The sequence below is a fragment of the Lytechinus variegatus genome, chromosome 1 (genome assembly GCF_018143015.1).
Source record: "Lytechinus variegatus isolate NC3 chromosome 1, Lvar_3.0, whole genome shotgun sequence".
In the NCBI taxonomy this organism is placed as follows: domain Eukaryota; kingdom Metazoa; phylum Echinodermata; class Echinoidea; order Temnopleuroida; family Toxopneustidae; genus Lytechinus; species Lytechinus variegatus.
In genome coordinates, this window is record NC_054740.1 from 78795034 (window position 1) to 78814194 (window position 19161).

The 19161-nt window shown below is 35.6% G+C and overlaps 1 protein-coding gene across 1 annotated transcript; it reads left to right on the top strand.

Moving 5' to 3' along the window:
* The first annotated feature begins 1428 nt into the window (after nucleotides 1-1428).
* Nucleotides 1429-18274, top strand: LOC121424228 (nmrA-like family domain-containing protein 1). Its single transcript, XM_041619838.1, has 6 exons — nucleotides 1429-1791; nucleotides 6137-6264; nucleotides 7464-7698; nucleotides 8303-8398; nucleotides 14298-14395; nucleotides 17508-18274. Exons 1-6 carry the CDS (start codon nucleotides 1494-1496, stop codon nucleotides 17715-17717), a joined length of 1065 nt encoding a protein of 354 aa, XP_041475772.1. The 5' UTR covers nucleotides 1429-1493; the 3' UTR covers nucleotides 17718-18274.
* The last annotated feature ends 887 nt before the right edge of the window (nucleotides 18275-19161 follow it).

Consider the following 19161-nt stretch of genomic DNA (forward strand, 5'->3'; position numbering starts at 1 on the left):
CAATTTACCGTTACATATACCTTGCAATTTTGAAAAAAAAAAAATCGATTTTTAATGTTTTGTTTGTTTAAATATTTGTTGTTTGTCTAATTATTTATTGTCTTATAATGTACATGAAACAAATTATTGCTTTCCTGTTCTATGTGAATATTTCCCATCGTGTATTTCCCATAATAAAAGAATCATGTAAAGCAGGGCCCGCTGGGAAAAAAAGTTTTTGGAACTCAAGTGGCTATCCTGGGTAAAATATGACGTCATTATCATTATTATTAATATTATTATTATTGTATCTTATACTTGTTTTAGGTCCCTGGTGATAAGCTCCTTGTTTCTTAAGTTGCCCACACCTTATTTATCAATGACTAATTTAATTGTACACATTGTGAATATATGTTTTTATTGCTTTTACACATGAAATAAAAAGTTTTATACCGATTTTACTTTTGTGTAATTAATTTTTTCCCAATGATATTCATCAAATTTATGCAGTTAAAATCAGGCAAGTCATGGTTAACTGCAAAATGTACAATTTGAATAACATGCACTGTTCAGTAAGACATTATTATTCATAATGCAGAAAATGGTACAACCATTAGCAATTCACATTGCTTAAGAAAGGACACTGAATGAATTATGATTATAGTAAATATTAATATATCGACTAATTTCTCAAAAAAAAAATCCATGAAAGGTCACAACACGGCCAATTTGGGCGCCATTACAATATATGTGTAAATACCTTTCAAATCAATGCGTGTCAGACAGAAGCTATAACGCTTGATTAAAATAAGCAAAGTCGTACAAAATTTCATGAATGAATCGAATATATACATAATTATAACACATGCATAAAGAGGTAGGCCTAAGCGTATACGCCAATTTCTCCTGAATTCCCAAGTGAACCCTGTCACTAGACTAGTAAAGACTAAGGGTTGGTTCTCACAAGAGAGACTATTCTGATCATGCTAATTAAAAGGAGCTTTCCGTATCATGACTTATTGCGTACAGGGTGTGGTGGACTAGGATGGAAAAGGTATGAAGGGGAGGGACAGGCGACTGTGACTCCCTTTGATTTCTCAGGTAAGGAAAAAAATGTGAAGAAATGAGGGAGAGTATAAAAAAATATCTGGTCCGTTTAACTCTAAAATAACTTTATAATTAATTGAGAAGAATACGCGACGCATTCACCCCCTCAAAATACCCCGGCAACGCCCCTGTTTGCTGGTTGTATACCGACAAGCCCCACACCCACCAAATTTTGTAAACAATTCACTTAAATGGGATTGCTTCGAGTGTCAACAAAACAAATTAAGTTTTTTGTTGGACTCTAGTTTTTCAATTTTATCACTCACGTATGACGCAACTTAGACCATCTAAATAGTGTTCTTTGATCCTCGGATACTCCATTGCTTTATTCGAAATCATCCAGCTGATATGGCTCTGTAACTCACTACAGTAGAAAGCATGCCCTGATGAACGAGTAAATGTAATGAATGAAACGGAGAGTCCTATATCTACTTAAGCCCCACCTGATACCCTGTCACTTTCTGATAGACAGACATCTCCTTAACGGCATTTTGAAAATTTCTGGCAGTGTTAGCTCGACTCTCATCATTTTATATCAGCTGAAAACGATAAGGTACAGGATGGAGAAATTGATCGTGGTTTGTGGAGCGACTGGGACTCTCGGAAAATCCGTTGTTTACGCCCTTCTTGAAGATAGTTCCGTGGCAGTTCGAGGAATCACCAGTAATGTCGAGGGCCGCTCGGCTACAGCACTTGCTGAATTAGGTAGGCCTGAATCACATTCATTTTATCTTTCTACCAGAAAACCTTGTTCATTGAATTTCTATCAATTTTTTCTATCGTACGATGAACATAAGTTACAATTTCTTTTTATGACATTTTTTCATTTAAACCGTTAAATGCCTGGTCACACCGCCCGAGCGTTGTTGGAGCGGTCGTGGAGCGGTAGGGCGAGAGGGTCGAATTTTGCTCACAAAATTGGGGAAAAAATCGAAAACAAAATAAAAACAATCGAAATCGAAAATGGACCGCACTAACAACGCTCGGGCGGTGTGACCAGGCCTTAAAGAACCCTGAAACAGGCGCGGATCCAGGAGGGGCCGAGCCGGCCCCGGCCCCCCTATTTTTTGACAACCTGCAGAAAAAATGTACTCTTTACCTTGATAGAAACTACGAAAAACAGAAAGAAAGGTAAGAAAGAGGTATTTTACCCATGATGGGTAATTTACAGCCTCGTAACGACCGGCCCGACCCCGAAAGGATACCCAAAAAAATGTGAGGGGAAGAATTGGAAAATAGACTTTATATAAAAATTTTCGCTCGCGCTTCGCGCTCGCATTGCCTGTGTACTGAATCCCATTCAAGAGGTTAAATGACACTAATGTATAACCAATATACAATATATCCAGTTCTGATATCAATTTGCACACAATTTTTTAGCTCGCACATCAAGCTTTCATTATTTTGTTTGATTTACACAAATTGTTAATGTGTATCAAAATGTTCAGCTCGCGCTGCGCGCTCGCATTGTTTGATTTGTGAGAAACCTATGCTCTTTGGAAAATCTTACCAAAATTTGTCAAAATGCTCCTTTATCAAGTAAGTATATTAAAAAATTAAGCTCATGCTTCGTGCTCGCATTTAATTGTTTGAGACACACAGCTTGTTTATTTAAATAAAAACGCGCTTAGACTGTTCATTTTTTTCAGGTCGGAATATCAGAAATTTTGAACTCGCGCTTCGTACTCTCCTTATTTAATTGGTGATACTTGTATCCTCTTCATTAATCACTAAAAACAGTCCTAATTGAGTCACTTTTCACATTACTATATGATAAAAATTTCGGCTCGCGCTTCGCGCTCGCATTGTTTAGTCGGATACTTATCTTTGTTCATGATTATAAAAACTGCTCTGAATCTTCAGTTCTAAGGACATAGAATATCGAAGATTTTTAGCTCGCGCTTCGCGCTCGCATTATATATTAAGACCACATGAGATACCTTATATTGTATATAGCAATAAATACTAACATATACTTTAAATTTCAGTCTTTAGTTAGGACTACCCCCTGAAAAACCAACAAAAAAAAGCCAGATTGTAACGGCCAATCAAAAAAATGTTGATCAAAATATTTTTCGGCCCCCCTATTGGCGAAAGCTGGATCCGCCCCTGCTGAAATTACAAAAAATTTTCTCCTTTGATCCAGCGGGATCATACTAAAACCTTTCTCATTACCATTGATAATCATTATACAAGGTAATCACGAAAGTCTCAAGGATGAAATTTTAAAACTTTTATGAGAACGTATGATAATAACAATGAATCAGTTTATTTTCATATCGTGTTTTGAAAATATTGATAAATTCGTATCTCAAATTGTCTAATTTCAAACAATGTCGTATCATGGAACCTGCCTAATGTTACGGTTATGATATAACCTTGTTCTCATTTACATCTCAATGTGTGGCAAAATAAGGGTGGCAATTTTGGCTTTTCTGCTTTTCTATGGGAAAAATGCTTTATTTTCTTACACTGTCAGTTTCCAATACAGCTATTCATCATATACCTTGGCTCTTATGTAAATTTGATTCTTTAAATTATTTTTTTCTTATTTAGAAATAGGGATTGAAAAATAAAAATATTATTGCCACATTGTTTTCCACAATAGAGGGCGTACACAAAAATATGCCCAAAATTCAAGTTTTTGAGCGCTCTGGTGAATACAAAAATTATTCCCAAGTTACTAATGAAAAGTAAATTGAAACTGTATGGAAATTAGTAATTTTGGTCACAAAAGTGATATTTTAATGATTTTTAAAACTGTGTGCTACGTATACAGCATTGGCATACTGTAGTCCTACCTATATATTTCCCACAGGCATGTTGGTTGCAGTGAACAAGTGCCCCTATGCATTCTTTCATTTTTTTTATATTTTGTTAGATTTGTGTGCTAATCATATTTTGTTATCAATTGTGTTTGTTGTTGATGTTTTGTTGATATATATTTTTTTTAATTGCTTACTGTCTCTTCGTAAATGAATTCGTTATCATCACTAATAAACTCTAAATTTGCAGTTAGAATGCCATCAATGATCAATCTCAAACTTAAAAATACTCCCAAACCATAGATGATTATTACAATGAAATATTAATCGGATCAATCTCTTTTTTTTCACCACCTTGCTCCGAAGGTTCTTTCATATCTTGACAAAAGATATACTTAATGCAGCGATCACTGAGGTAAAGCGCAATCCAGACCAATAAAAGATATGTGGTCAGTCTCTAACTATATATATAGTTCGTCTAAAAAAAACACTATACACTTTTGAAATGATTGCCAAATAAAAAAGAATCACTTTTGGGGGGAAAGACATAATATACCGGTATGCAAATGGAAAGCAGGGGCAGCGGAACGGTTTTGAATGGGGGGCGGACCATAATAACAATCACAATAAGATGGAAATTTTTACGTTTTTGATATACGCGTTTGGAAAAAAGTAGGGCGGGGCTGAACCCCCCACTCCCGTTTACGCTACCCCTGGAAAGCCAATAAAGCCAAAATTCAATTGACATTTAAAAAAGTTGTAAAACTTTTCATACTTGAGTGAGCACTGCTTTGCAAAGTTCAAATTAAAGGACTCGCCTCTCAAAAACTGAAAGAAATTGGAAGTCTATTAAAGTCTTGCCAAGCCATATTTACATACCCTTTATTCAAGTGGGCAGTGCTCACTCAAGTATGAAAAGTTTCAAACTTTTTAGTGTCACTTAAAATTTGACCTTATCGGCTATCCATATAAGAACCCCCCCCCCCAAAAAAAAAAAAAAGGTGATATAATTTCAATCAGGCAGCCCTTTCCAAAATGTGTAGTTTTTCTCTTTTTTTTTGGGGGGGGGGTATACGCAAAGTAGTTTGCATAGTACTATTATTTCTTTTAGTATAGTATTATCACCCTTCAATGCACAACATATCAATGGAAAGTTAAATCCATGAAGAATCCATCCCATCCCATTTCTGACGTGCTCTGATGCGCACTTATTCAGGTCTATAGATTTCACTCTCCTAAAAGTCGTTTTAAAGTGATTTTGAACAAACAAAAATAGGAGTGTATACGTTCTAAGCTTTGCTGATTATTAGAAGCTATTGAGCTCGCAAAGAGGAGAGGGTAGAGGTGGGTGGGGCTGGAGCCGACTAATGGAGAGGGAACTTAAGAGCGGGCATATATATACAAGCAAGGTTGTATACACATTCTTTAATCTGTTACCATAATGGAAAAGAGAGATAAAAAATAAAGCATTAAAGTAGATGATTAAAGCAGACTTTTTAGGTTTACCGTTTATAAATTAAAAAAAGTAAATATTAATCCCATTTGCCTCAATATGATGTTAAAGGGGAATGAAATCTTTGAAATGAGTAGGTTTGTGTTGAAACAGAAAAAACAAAGAATAACAATAAAGAAAGTTTGAGAAAAATTGGACAAACAATGAGAAAGTTGTGAGCATTTGAATATTGCAATCACTAATGCTATGGAGATCCTCTCATTGGCATTGCGACAAGGATGTGTGATGTCACATGTGAAAACTTTCCCTTTGATGGGCTATAAAATACCCCCATAATGTCTCTTTTTGCTTTTTTCTTGTGGTGATAGAAACTTTTATCCGCAATATATTCTTTAAAAATCTTTATTACATGCCCTCCTATAGAAAGAATACATGATCTACTGATAGATGACTGTAATAAAAGAGGCAGTTTTATTGAAATATATACTAGTGTAATGGGGAGAGTTGTTCATCAGTGACATCACACATCTTTGCCGCATTGCCAATGTGAGGATCTCCATGGCATTAGTGATCGCAATATTCAAATGCTCTTAACCTTCTCCGATTTTTTGTCCGATTATTTGTCCGATTTTTCTCAAACTTTCGTTGATCTGTTTCTTTGATTTTTCTGCTTTCACACAAGCTATCTTGTTCTAAAGGTTTCATTCTCCTTTAATATTTGTTTCGTTTTGCTAACAGACTAATGGATTATTATTATTTTTTTTGCTCTTATTATTTTTTTTTAAATATAAGTGACAGGAAAGTAACTCTTTCAACCACTTTGTATTTTTAGGAGTTGAAATGATGGCAGCTTCTGCGGAGGATAAACCCTCACTGGAAAGAGCATTTGGTGGTGCTTATGGTGTCTTCATAGTTACAGATTTCTATAAAATCCATGACCAAGCTAAAGAAATTCAAATGGTGAGAGTCTAAAAAAAAAAACATATCATTTATTGAACTGCCAAGGTGTGTTATATTTACCCCAGCCTGAGATCCACCTGTTGTTTCAACTTTCAAGCGCTTGTTGCATTCAAGGAAATCAATCCTTCCAGGTACCGTTTCATCTCACCTGGGTAGAGTGCAGCATAATGATGATGCAGTGGAGACGACTGCCCCAACGGTTTGTCAAGTAGTGATATATGAGGACAAATAGAAAAAGAGAGGATAATAAGTCACTACACTTTGGTAAGATTGGAAAGTTTAGAATGGGATGCCTGTATAATTCACATTTTTAATAAATACTTACATTTTTGAAAAGCTTAATACATGCTTCAAAGCCTGTATAAATCAGAGGCTTGTATGTTTAAACTTGATATAAGGTTTGGAATCAATTTAGATAGAATTGAACAATGTATCACAATTCGCATGTTATTACGTGATAGGTGCATTCTAAACTCTTAATATACAAAGGAAAATTGTCCAATTCTAAACATTTGGGTCCTAGGGGGTTGAAATACAATTTTCATTTTTTATACTTGTACATTTTTATTATGTATTAATGTCTAAATGTATTTGATTATATGAAAAATAACATTCTTGACATTAAGAAGAGAGTCATAAAACTTATTAACAGTCCTATTTTTCTATCAAAGAATCATCTTAAATCGAAATTATTTACAGTGCCTATTTATAGCCTACCCTATAAGAGGCATATTTGTTCAAATGCGACCACATGACCAAGTGTGGATGATGTACTAATAACCGGAAAATGGCGTTTATTAAATGTAATCTAGAGCAATGAGTATTGCCTTGTGTTGATCGATGGATGCATAATCCACATCTCAAATCCACGACATACATTTAACTTATCTGTTCATGATAAAAATTTTACAAGCCCGGCTTTTCACAGCACCCCCCCCCCTCACCAACCTGTTTGCACATCTAAACTGTTGACGATGTTGTACCTAATTCTTCAAACATGTTTCGTGGTCATTCAAAGTCATATCAACATGTCGTCAGAAAACGAATTATTGAAATTGTCGCCAATATTAATATCAGGCAAAAACAATAGCAACAGTAGCAAACCTTTAAAAAAACTTGGTCACAAAGTGCGTTCTCAACCAATGATTTGATTTAGCATTCTGTTGTTTTATATTATCTGCTTCTCTTTCATGCTACAGGGAAAAAACATGGTGGATGCGGCAAAGTCAGCTGATGTGAAGCATGTCGTGATTATTGGAGCTAAATCCGTTAAGAAACTTTTGAATAAAGACGTCCCCAGTATGGACGATAGAGCAGAAATAGAAGAATATTTGTTTGCATCGGGTCTATCGGCTACTTCTCTGCATTTAGCAATGCCCATGGGTGTTTTAATGACGTTCCTGCAGAAGACAAAAGACGGGAAAATAACATTGAGTAATTATCAAATACACTTTAACTTGTGTGAGGAATTTGAAGGCCCATAAAAAACCCAGTCTAATCGTGTTATATATCGCGGTGTCACATTAGACCATAATAAATCTCTGACTAAAGATTGTTAAACCGAATATTTTTCACGTCTTATAACTTCTTCATCTACCATTTTTCATAGGATCTTTTCGTTAAATGCTTCGAGTGCATTTTAAGTATTTGAAATACTAATTCTAATGGCCTTTCTTTTCCTTCGTTCTTCCTACTTCTTTTAGGTGTGAACTATGTATGGCGTCACCTGATTAGCCACATCGTACGCCTCTATCAAGAGCAATGTTTATCATAACTATTTTTTTAACGATTACTTAATATTCCCCGTGAACAAAATGGACAGTAATTTTTTCACACGCTCGACATGCATAATTTAATTAACAATTTGATATCAAAATGCAATTTGCTAGTCTAATGAATTTTAATAATTACATAATGTTTTGTTTGTCCATATTATTCATAATTATTCTGCACTCTCTTATTAGTTGGGTATCTCCCCCTCTCTCTGTCTCTCTCTTATATTTTTCCCATTATTTTTTTTGCTCTCTCCATCATTCAGATATTCCTATGGCAGGAAAGAAATTGTATTCATACAAACATAAGGCAGTAGGGGGACCTGTAGCGGCCATTTTTAACGATCCTGAGAAGTATAAAGGTAAGAGACTATACTACCTATCAAGGGATAGTGATCCGCTTCTGCCAAGTAAAATCATCAGTAATATTTAACTTAGCTAAGGGGGTGGAATATCTCATTCCTCCTATTTGTTATGTTCCAAACACGATTACTAACCGCACGGTCAGCCCCCCCCCCCCCGCCCCGAGAATACATTTTACAAAACATCATCCACCAGGTAGACACACACCACTTATTTCTACCAAAATGATTGGCTATTCAGTGTGATTATGCCATAAGTATTTTATAGGGTGCCGGGGCTCGTGGCTGAGAATCAAACCCTGGGTTTTCACGCCCAGGTAAATCAAATCGTGTAGGAAATTGTTGTTTCTGTTTTTTTTTTTTGGGGGGGGGGTGGGGTGGATGGCAGTATACTAGTCGCATACATACACACACCCTCTCCCCTACACACAAACGTGGCGATTCCACACTAGAACTTCAAAAATATCATAAATTTCAACATGCTTTCAATAAGTCATAAGTAGTGTAATATTTTACTATGATACCTAAATTTCATGAAAATTATGAGTTTTAACCAAAAGTTAAGAGAGATATAGTTTTTTGGGGGGAGAACAATGGAATTTTAAATTTTCAATAATTTTGCTCATTGAATAGTCAAGTACAAATTCCACCTGAAACAATTATTTGCAAAGCAAGAGAAGATTAAAAATATTGCAGGTCAATAGAATAATATATCATTGATGGTTCCAAATAATATCTACAACATTTTCATGATCCATAATAGGGGCAGCCCTGATTTTTCCGAACCTATTTTTGGCAATGTCCCGTACGACACATGACAATGCAAAAGTTTTTCCTACAATTTTATTTTTGATGATGCAATTTCATAAAATGAGTTTCTCTTTGTTTTTACCCATGGATGATCGATTTATCCCATAAGGATCTTATTACTGCCCTTCATTTTTCAATTATTGTCCTATTAAAAAATGTCCCGTACGACACACAATATAATAATGCATTTAATTGCAGGATTTCGATTCAGAAACCATAAATAGTAGGCATATTTAAATTCATTTAATTGATTTAACATAAAGTGAACTGAAAAGGTACTTTGTTTATCTCCATAGAACATGAAATAGGTGATTCTAAACATTTTAATTGATTTCATGTAGGCTTATTCTTTTGTGAATCCCCTCAGCTAAACTGGTGATTTTCACTGATCAGAGCAGGTTAATTTCTTTTCATTGAGCATGAAAAGAAAACTTTTATAATTATTTCAACCTAGCCTGGAAGATGACTCCCTATTGCATGCTCATGTGGAATTATTATATGATGTAAAAAAAATACATATCAATCATCATGATCATCTATTTGGACTTCCCTTGATGATCACTATTTTTTATATACAGTATTGAAACTCCTTACGTTTTTCAAGTTTATTTATTTATTTATTTCGGTATAAAAAACATTGCACATAGCAGCCTTACGGCTGAATTGTGTACAATTTACAAAGATACAAAACACAAACAATAGTTGATAAAAATATAAGATAATGAAGTAAGACATACATAATTAAAGTCTGATCTGTAATCAATGAATCTATGATTTAACAAATAAATTTACTAATGAATATTTTATGATATAATTCGAAATGGTTGCATTGGGATGTAAAATAAATATGCCATCTTTGATATAATTCATGTACCCATTAATGCAAACCAATCACATCTGTTGCAATAATTATATTATATGAAGCCAACTAGTCTGCGTGTGTTAACGGCCATTTATTCGGTGCAAGTATAGGATTTTGGGATACAAAGTTTAAGGTAATATAATTCATAATTTTTTATTGTAAATAAAAATATCGACAAAATACCGATGAATTGTATGGCAAACATAATAAAGACTAGCGAGATATCCAGCTTGAAATGCATAAAAGGGGGAAAATCTGTGTCCAAGAACATTAAGATTTCTCGTTTGAGCATAATTTAAAATATAACATCTTTAAGTAGTGTAAGACACTTTGATGCTAACCATATCATTTCATACTGCCAACTAAACATTATTCATACAATTATTATTTTCATTTAGCCAGTTATTCAGATTTTTGAGTTGAGTAGCCTCACAATGAATGGGAGTGCGCTCTTTCTATAGCGCTCTTTTTTGCACTTAATTTCAGAGTATTTCCCAGCATTCCGCAGGTTACGGGACGTGCTAATGGCTCTGGTAGAAGGGAGCCAGTGATGGAATGGGGACGTCTCCTTAGTAAGGTTACTTGCTAGTTTCAATGTTAACGTTTCCCTTCTCTCTTCCAATGTTGGGAGGTGAAGAATAGTAAGGGCATCATCATAACTGGTGTACCGTTGGCCAAGCATGAGGCGACACGCACGTTTCTGAATTCTTTCTATCAATTTTCTTTCTTTCTGCGTTAGGCCAGAATGCCAAACCAGGGCGCAGTATTCGAGTTTCGGGCGCACATACGAACAATATACTACTTTCAAATCCTCAACTGGTAGCCGAAAACCTTTCAGGATCCGCATCATGTGTAGCCTCATGCTTGCTGTAAAAAAAATCTGGAAAATAAGACAAACCATATGGTTTCATGAAATGCAGATGGGTTTGAAAAAGAAGAACCGCATTTCTTTAGAAAAAAAAAATTGTGACCCCAAAAACCAAAAAAGTGACAGTTGTGACATATATCATGTAGATATACAATTTATATAAAAAAATCATAAAGTCATCATTTTAGCCCCATAATTTATACAGAGTTTCATTCATTTATTGTTTAAATAGTGTTTGGAAATCATCAATTAGTTCCCTAAAATATAACTTCACACAAAACCTGAAGTTTTCAGCTCATAAAAATGCTGTGAACACTTGTACATTTCCCATCATGAAAAAATTATAACATATTGCTCCCAATTGTATATATTGAGGTTACTTAATTGTATTGTCCTGAATGACTGCTTATTAAAAGATTATTTATAAATAAGCAAGAATTTAGGGGTAATGCTCCTTCTGATTGATAAAAAGTTCATGTTTATTTATTCAGGCTGCCCAGTACAACACGCAAGTGCCTGTACAACACTCAAGTGTCCGTATGACACACAAGTGTCCCGTACGACACAGAAGTGTCCTGTACGACACACAATTGTCCTGTACGACACATTATTTTGTTTATGATATATTGACAAAAATATTCACCTAATAGCGGTTTCTAACCTAATGAATGTCTTAGTTTGATGGGATTATCATTATCATCAGCCAAATAATGTGATTGAAGCAGTCAAAGTGACATAAAGTAAGAAAGTTTGGCTTCAATTTAGAGATGTCCCGTACGACACATTTTGAATGTCCCGTAAGCCACAATGTTCTCGAAAATTATAATTTGCTTTATTTATTCATGAATGTTTATTTTGCTTTCTTTTATAAATGTGCTTGTTCTTGGGTAATTGAGTGTCAATTTGAGTTCAGTTTCTATGAAATTTATCTGCCCAACTCACAGACTTTTGAGTACAAACTTGAGGTTTCTAAAAAAGCCACTTTTTCTGCGTCCGTACGACACATTACTATTTTTAATCTGTATTATACAGGATGTGAATTCAAGTCATGTTAAGTCTTGGTTTTTCTTACACTCTGGTAGTAGTTGATGACCACCTATAGTTACTGGAATATTTTTTGTTTTTTCTTGTCAAAAACTGTCAAATGTTCTCTAAATGTCCTGTACGACACGTATGGAATCACCCTATATATTATACCTTGGTTAGCTTGGTCTAAAACCGACACGTCGGTTTCAAGCTTTCGGCGATCTTCAGGCAGACTGATGATTTGACGATGTGGTTGTGTCTGCGTGTTGCGATGGGTCATCACACCTGATTGGTTTTCCAGGAGGTCTTAGTCGGTGTCTGTGGCGGCACGATATTATTTTTTTATCTTTTGTTGAGGCAATTTTCGCTATTGGTAATAATGATATACTCTCTTCTAGGCAGAGATTGCAGAGCCCACTCTTTCTTAGGAATAGTGTTAGACTTTTTCTCTAGCCCTCATGCTAATTCGAATTAGGTGTTTACTTCCTTTAGTTTCCACATACAGTATACTGAAGAGAGTTGAGTTTCATTTTTGCATTTTTCATGTTTCATTGATTGATGTGATTCCTAGCTGTACCTGTCCTTGAATGTACCCCCCCCCTGCAAGACCATAGTAGCATTTTTTTCTCTCGTTTTCATGAAGGATGCTTTGTAGACGATGGCCGTTTCAGAGGGCACTGCGTTTTTATTACTTTTTCTGCAATAACTTTTCTGCCTCGGTCCCTTCTCTTTAGTCTTGGCTTGTTTGATGAATCTCTGGTTGTGTGATCTCATTACTACATCCTTGTTTCTCATGCAGCTGTAGCTGCCTTTAACTGAATTTTTATTAAATATTTGGTGCAGTTTATTACCCTTCATGAAGTGTTTGTTTAATAGTTTCAAGTATTTGCTGCCTGCGTTTGCCTTGACCCCTGCGTTATAGGGGGATTGAACCACGTGATTTTACTGCTCCTGTTTCTTCTCCTTCTAGGCCCCCTTCGTCATTGTTCTTCATACTGGATTCCCCTTTCGAAGCCTCTGTTTTTCGGGGCTTCGTCGTATGGCGGCGCTGCTTCTTTGAAGATGTATTCTTTTGACGATAGACCTGATATTCTTTTTATACAGCTAATGGTATCTGCTTGAAGGTCAAGTCCACCTCAGAAAAATGTTGATTTGAATCAATAGAGAAAAATCAGACAAGCACAATGCTGAAAATTTCATAAAATCGGATGTAAAATAAGAAAGTTATGACATTTCAAAGTTTCGCTTATTTTCAACAAAATAGTTATATGAACGAGCCAGTTACATCCAAATGAGAGAGTTGATGACATCACTCAATCAGTATTTCTTTTGTATTTTATTATATGAAATATGAAATATTTCTATTTCCTCGTCATTGTCATGTGAAATGAAGTTTCATTCCTCCCTGAACACGTGGAATTCCATTATTTTAACATTTTGTGCTTCAGGCAAGGAGGTCCTAATCGTCAAATTCGTAAAAATTGAAATATTGTATAATTTAAACAATAAAAAACAAAAGAAATAGTGAGTGAGTGACATCATCATTTGGATGTAACTGGCTCGTTCATATAACTATTTTGTTGAAAATAAGCGAAACTTTAAAATGCCATAACTTTCTTATTTTACATCCGATTTTGATGAAATTGTTAGTGTTATGCTTGTTGAATTTTTCTCTTTTTTTCAAATCAAGTTTTTGTTGGGGTGGACTTGTCCTTTAAGTATAGGAGGGGGTGGTTTGAGCTGTTGCGTACGTATGGCCATGGAGCTCCATGGTACACTCTAAAAACACTGAGTAAAATTTTACCCAATATTGAGTGGGAAGGGAATATGCATATTTCCTGGGTACAATTTTTCCCCGTATTGGGCTTTTTCAACGCAACATTGCGTAAAATTTACACAATATTTTTACCCAACCAACATGCATGTTCCCATTTTACCCTATATTGGGTAAATCTTTTTTTAGAGTGTATAAGGGTATGTCGTTTGGTTTCCTGCAGGATATAGTCGACGGTGACAAGGTTGGTTTGGACCGTAATGCATAGCCCTTATGATTGAATACTTTAATTAGGTATTTCAGTCTCTACTGCCATATTTATATAATTTTACTTATTTTTATTTTTATTTTTACATATTGATTATGTGAAAAACATTCAGTAGTCAAAATCACATTGCCAAAAAAAGGACCCGATACGTGGATCAAAGACGGTATGATAAGAGAAACTAAGTTGTGCCATAAATCAGAAGCTGCCGTATATAACACGTATCAGGCTCTTTAATGTCATGAATTGTGTTCATATCATTTAGTCGTTTATTAATTTGTACACCTATTGCAGGTCTGACAATTGGACTCGCCGGTGACCATTTGACCGTCCAAGAGTATTGTGACGTCATCAATAAGTTACGTGATGATAATACTTTGTCAGCTGGAAAGGTGAGATTTTACATGAAAAGGCCCAGCAACGTTTTTCTTGTGTGATACAAGGAGGCAAGCAATTTTCTACATATTCATGTTCGCTTGGTGACCCCAAACTGCGGCCAAATAAAAATAAATAAGCAAAATAATTACCGATGGTGAGCGGCCTGTGGACGATTTCACGAAAGTTGTCACTGGGTCATAGTCCAGGATAGGCCCCATAGAAACTTGACCTAACCTTGTTTTTTTATAAATACAAGATTTTTTTATGGTTTCTTGTCAATTCGAGGGTGCTGAATACGAATCTGGATGATGCCACTCGTGTAACCTTGAGCATTTCCCGCAAATTGGCAAAATCCAATATGGCCGCCAAAATATGCAAATTACCCATGAAAATCCTAAAATTGTCAGCACATTGGCTATGGAATGCATGAAAGCGTGTGGCAGGAGTAAAATACACTCTGAAAAAATAATTTTTGACAAAATATTTATTTTCCTGATATTAAAAATGGCCGCCATAGTCTATTGTATACTCTATTATGAACAATATGAATAGCGAAAACTAAGTTTCACAAAAATGAGCACTAAACCGCAAAAAATCGAGATGTATGAAGGAAGTAATATATGCAAATCATCATTACTAACGAGATATACCATTTTATTATGTCATAAATGGGAAGATTTCTGTATTTTGATATCAAATGGCCGCCACTGGCCCAAACAGTATTGCATACAATGGCAATGGGGGCCAAAAAATTCACAAGAGTGATCACTGAAATGCATATCATTAAGATGAAACGAGTGGAATACTGACTAAAACATAATTGTTTACGAAATATATTATTAATATGCCATGTATGTGATGAATGTTGTATTTTGATATTCAAAATGGCTGCCAAAGGCCCTTAAAGTATTATGCACAATGAGAATGAGGGACAAAGAAATCACAGGAGTGATCACTAAAATGCATATATATGTGATAAATTAATGGGATACTGTTAAAAACATATTTTCTAACGAAATATATCATTCAGGTTTAAAGTTTGTGTTAAATACTGTATTTTTACTTTCAAAATGGCCGCCATAGACATTAACAGTATTATGCACAATGCAAAGTGGGAAACCAAAATGAGCACCATAAATGCAATCTTCCCATTTATGATATAATAAATGGTATATCTCGTTAGTGATAATGATTTGCATATATCACTTCGTTCATACATCTAGATTTTTTTGCACTTTAGTGCTCACTTTTGTGAAAGCTAGTTTTCCCTATTCATATTGTACATACTAGAGTATACAATGGACTGTGGCGGCCATTTTGAATATGAGGAAAATAAATGTTTTGTCAAAAATTATTTTTTCAGAGTGTATCTCACTCCTGCCACACAATTTCATGCCTTTCGTAGCTAATGTGCGGACAATTTTAGGATTTTTATGGGTAATTTGCATATTTTGGCGGCCATATTGGATTTTGCCAATTTGCGGGAAATGCTCAAGGTTACACGAGTGGCATCATTCAGATTCGTAATCAGCACCCTCGAATTGACAAGAAACCATCAAAATTTACTGTATATATTAAAAAACAAGGTTACGCCTCTTCTATCCTGGACTATCAGATGTATAAAACTTGCAAGCAAAGCAAAATATTATGCCTTCGCAATTGCAAGCGTTTTGAACGATAGCGACTTCCTGCTGCATGGTTGCGAACATGACTCGGCAAAGGCTGGACGGGAATACAGAGGTGGGGCAGACTGCCAGTGAAAATATATCATTTAAAATCTTTTCCTTATAACCCTTTCATAAACCAAATTATGCCGCTAATAGCAGCATCATTTGGTCGTAAAATCGGAGGAGGACCAGTTATCCGCATTATTTTGATGCTGCGATTATCCGCATAATAGCGCTATCGGGACCAGATTTTGACTTTATGAACGCATTTCCAAATAATGCGGATAATTGCCATGGTGCGGTCACATGGTCACCCTTTTCCAACACAACCGCATCGGAGGGGGCGTGTGCAGTTGTCATGACGTTTATCCGCATTTTTCAGGACGGGCGCTCGTAAAAATAGTGCGGATTATTTTCGTAGTTTGTGAACGCAATTTTTATTGAATTATCCGCATTACTCTTAGGCGGCTAATTGGAGGATGGGTTTATGAAAGGGGTATTAGTCGTGTGTCAAACTTTTCCTTTAACTGGTTTCTAATTACTGAATTTGTATAGTTTACTTTCGGTTTGGAATAGGAAGAAAACGTGTAAATTTAGACTACTATATAACTTGGAATTCTCTCTCAGCTGCATAGCAATGGCGCGAACGCCCTGATCAGGGGATTCCGGGCCCTGATCGAGCAAAATGTTCAAGCTGCTCTGACGGAGCTGCTTGAAAACCCCAAGCAAATGCTTGAACACACAGACAAATGTTCGCCGTATGCATGCTTTTTAGCAATCGTCAAGTACATGCTACCAGGCAGTTAGCAATTGCTTGAGGTTACTAGCAAAAGCATTTGCTCGTTAATCTTTATGCATGCGGAATCAAACAAAAGCCTAGCAAAAGCAATTGCCACTTTTTTATGCATCTGATCCACTGCCTAGATGGCATAATCCGTAATAATCACTATCAGAAATATCAAATATTTGAGGAATAATCCCTCTTTTGTCCATTAGCAGCGATTGCATGACAATACAGCCGGTATTTTTACGGTTACGCTTCTCCAGTTATCCTAAATCTGTATTCACCACTGATGATGCAAGCATAGCCCTGGGAAGCGGGGTGCTGATCTGCAAGCACCACCAAGATTTCCCTAGGGATGCTGCGTGTATTATTCATCATAGGCGTCCATAATGTTGCGAAAACTTTTCTCTTTTGTTCACTTCCTGAAAACCCTTTTTTATTGTCAACTTTAAACCGGCACCCCAGTTGTGTTAACAAAAATCTTTGCCAGGGCCTTGAATGCTCTCAGTTCGTCGGAGCATCAAGTCATATTTAGTTGGCATTATCATATTATCATAACGTATTTTGGATCATCGTTTGATAAATTGTCCTTACGAAGTCACGAATGACAGATCCACTGACAGTAATCGGATATCCTATCATGATTGTTTTTCTTTAATCTCTTTGTTATATTAGATGACCGCTAAGGAGTTTGTTGAGTATCAACCACCTGCCAAACGACCATTTGCGGAGGTAATTTGCACTATTTGTGAATTTTATCAGTCAGATCATCCGTCTTTCGACCTAGAGAAAACGAAGGGACTGCATCCAGAGACTTTGAACTTTGAACAATTCATGTCAGGAGAAATGTCTAAATTACAAAAAATGTTGAAGTATTTGGATTAAATTGGTTGCGTCCATCTGCGATTTTGTTAAAAAAATCAAACATATATAGGAAGCTATGAAAGTAACATCCTCTAGCCAAGGCACTCGAAGCTGTTATTTCCCTAAACGCGCCTGAACGTACATGCTGAATACTTGGTCTTAAACTAAATGTGCGAGGTGAAGCGGCTCGGACCAAGTCTAGGTCTAGACGTTAATAATTACTTGTTAAGAAAAGCCCTACACCCATTCATATTTGCGTGTATATAAGCAATGACTGAGTATAGGGTTTTACGAACAAATAAAATCAACAGTGACATTTATATTGCGCTTCTTATTTTGTGTTTCTAAGCTCTTTACTTGTAATTATCATTACCCCGGTCGCTCGTTAGATCCATCACTTTTCCACTAATAAAGTGCACCATCTCCACTCCCTGGGGAGCACCCAGGTCAGGCAATCGTTCTTAACCAGTTCACATGCCATTCTAATAACTTCAAATCTTACCAGGAACCCATATGGATAAGCGCCTTGCATGCCGAATGCCATTACAGGATTTACAGCCTAGTGGAATTCGAATCCTTAACCACTATAAAACAACACCTCCACTAACGTCTAGATCTTGACCAGTTCAGTCCGCGATCACTGCTGTAAATGCGTTCTGCCGTTTGAGTCGACTTTCAAACGGCAGAGATATGCAGCGCGTGAGGATTATGTCAATGGCTATAAAGGTTATGGTTTACTATAGGGTGGTTCATGAAATATAGTCGTATGCATGTCTACTTCAAGAATTAGAACGACTGCATGATTTAATAATAATAATCAAATCATATATATATTTTACCAGTAGTTACAACATAGCTAGTACCAGTACTTCGGCAGCACCATGTGTATTTATGATAGAACGTATAGTTTAAACCTTAAACTCACGTAAATTTTAAAGAAAATCCGTCATAAAGATAATAAAGATATTTTCCTGATAACGTGATGCTCGGAATTCATTAACATTTTGAGGTAACATTTTAAAACTTAGAGTTCTTTAATATATATATATATATTTTTCATTTCTGTGTCTGTGAAACAGCAGGAATAGTACATGATACCTAACTTGGGTGCTGGGTGCATAATAATATTGTATTCGTGTATTACCTGTAGCATTGGTACCATATTTTGCAGAAAAGTTATTGCTCATTCTAATTCTCTCAATTTTACATTACAACCTAACCAACTTCTCCTTTATTAAAATGACATGGAATATTATCACAGACAATAGTGAGTCAATAAGTACACATAGTAAAACACAGCGTGTCACATGGACTCATTCTTATCAAGTGTTTCAATGGACAGACAAGTGAATCCATTTTTTTTCTGTGTATTTTTTTAAAGGTTTAACCAATAACCATGTATCCCCTGCATAAAATCAAAGTTGTCCTTAGGTGCCATGATTGTGTATGGAATATTTTTTGATGT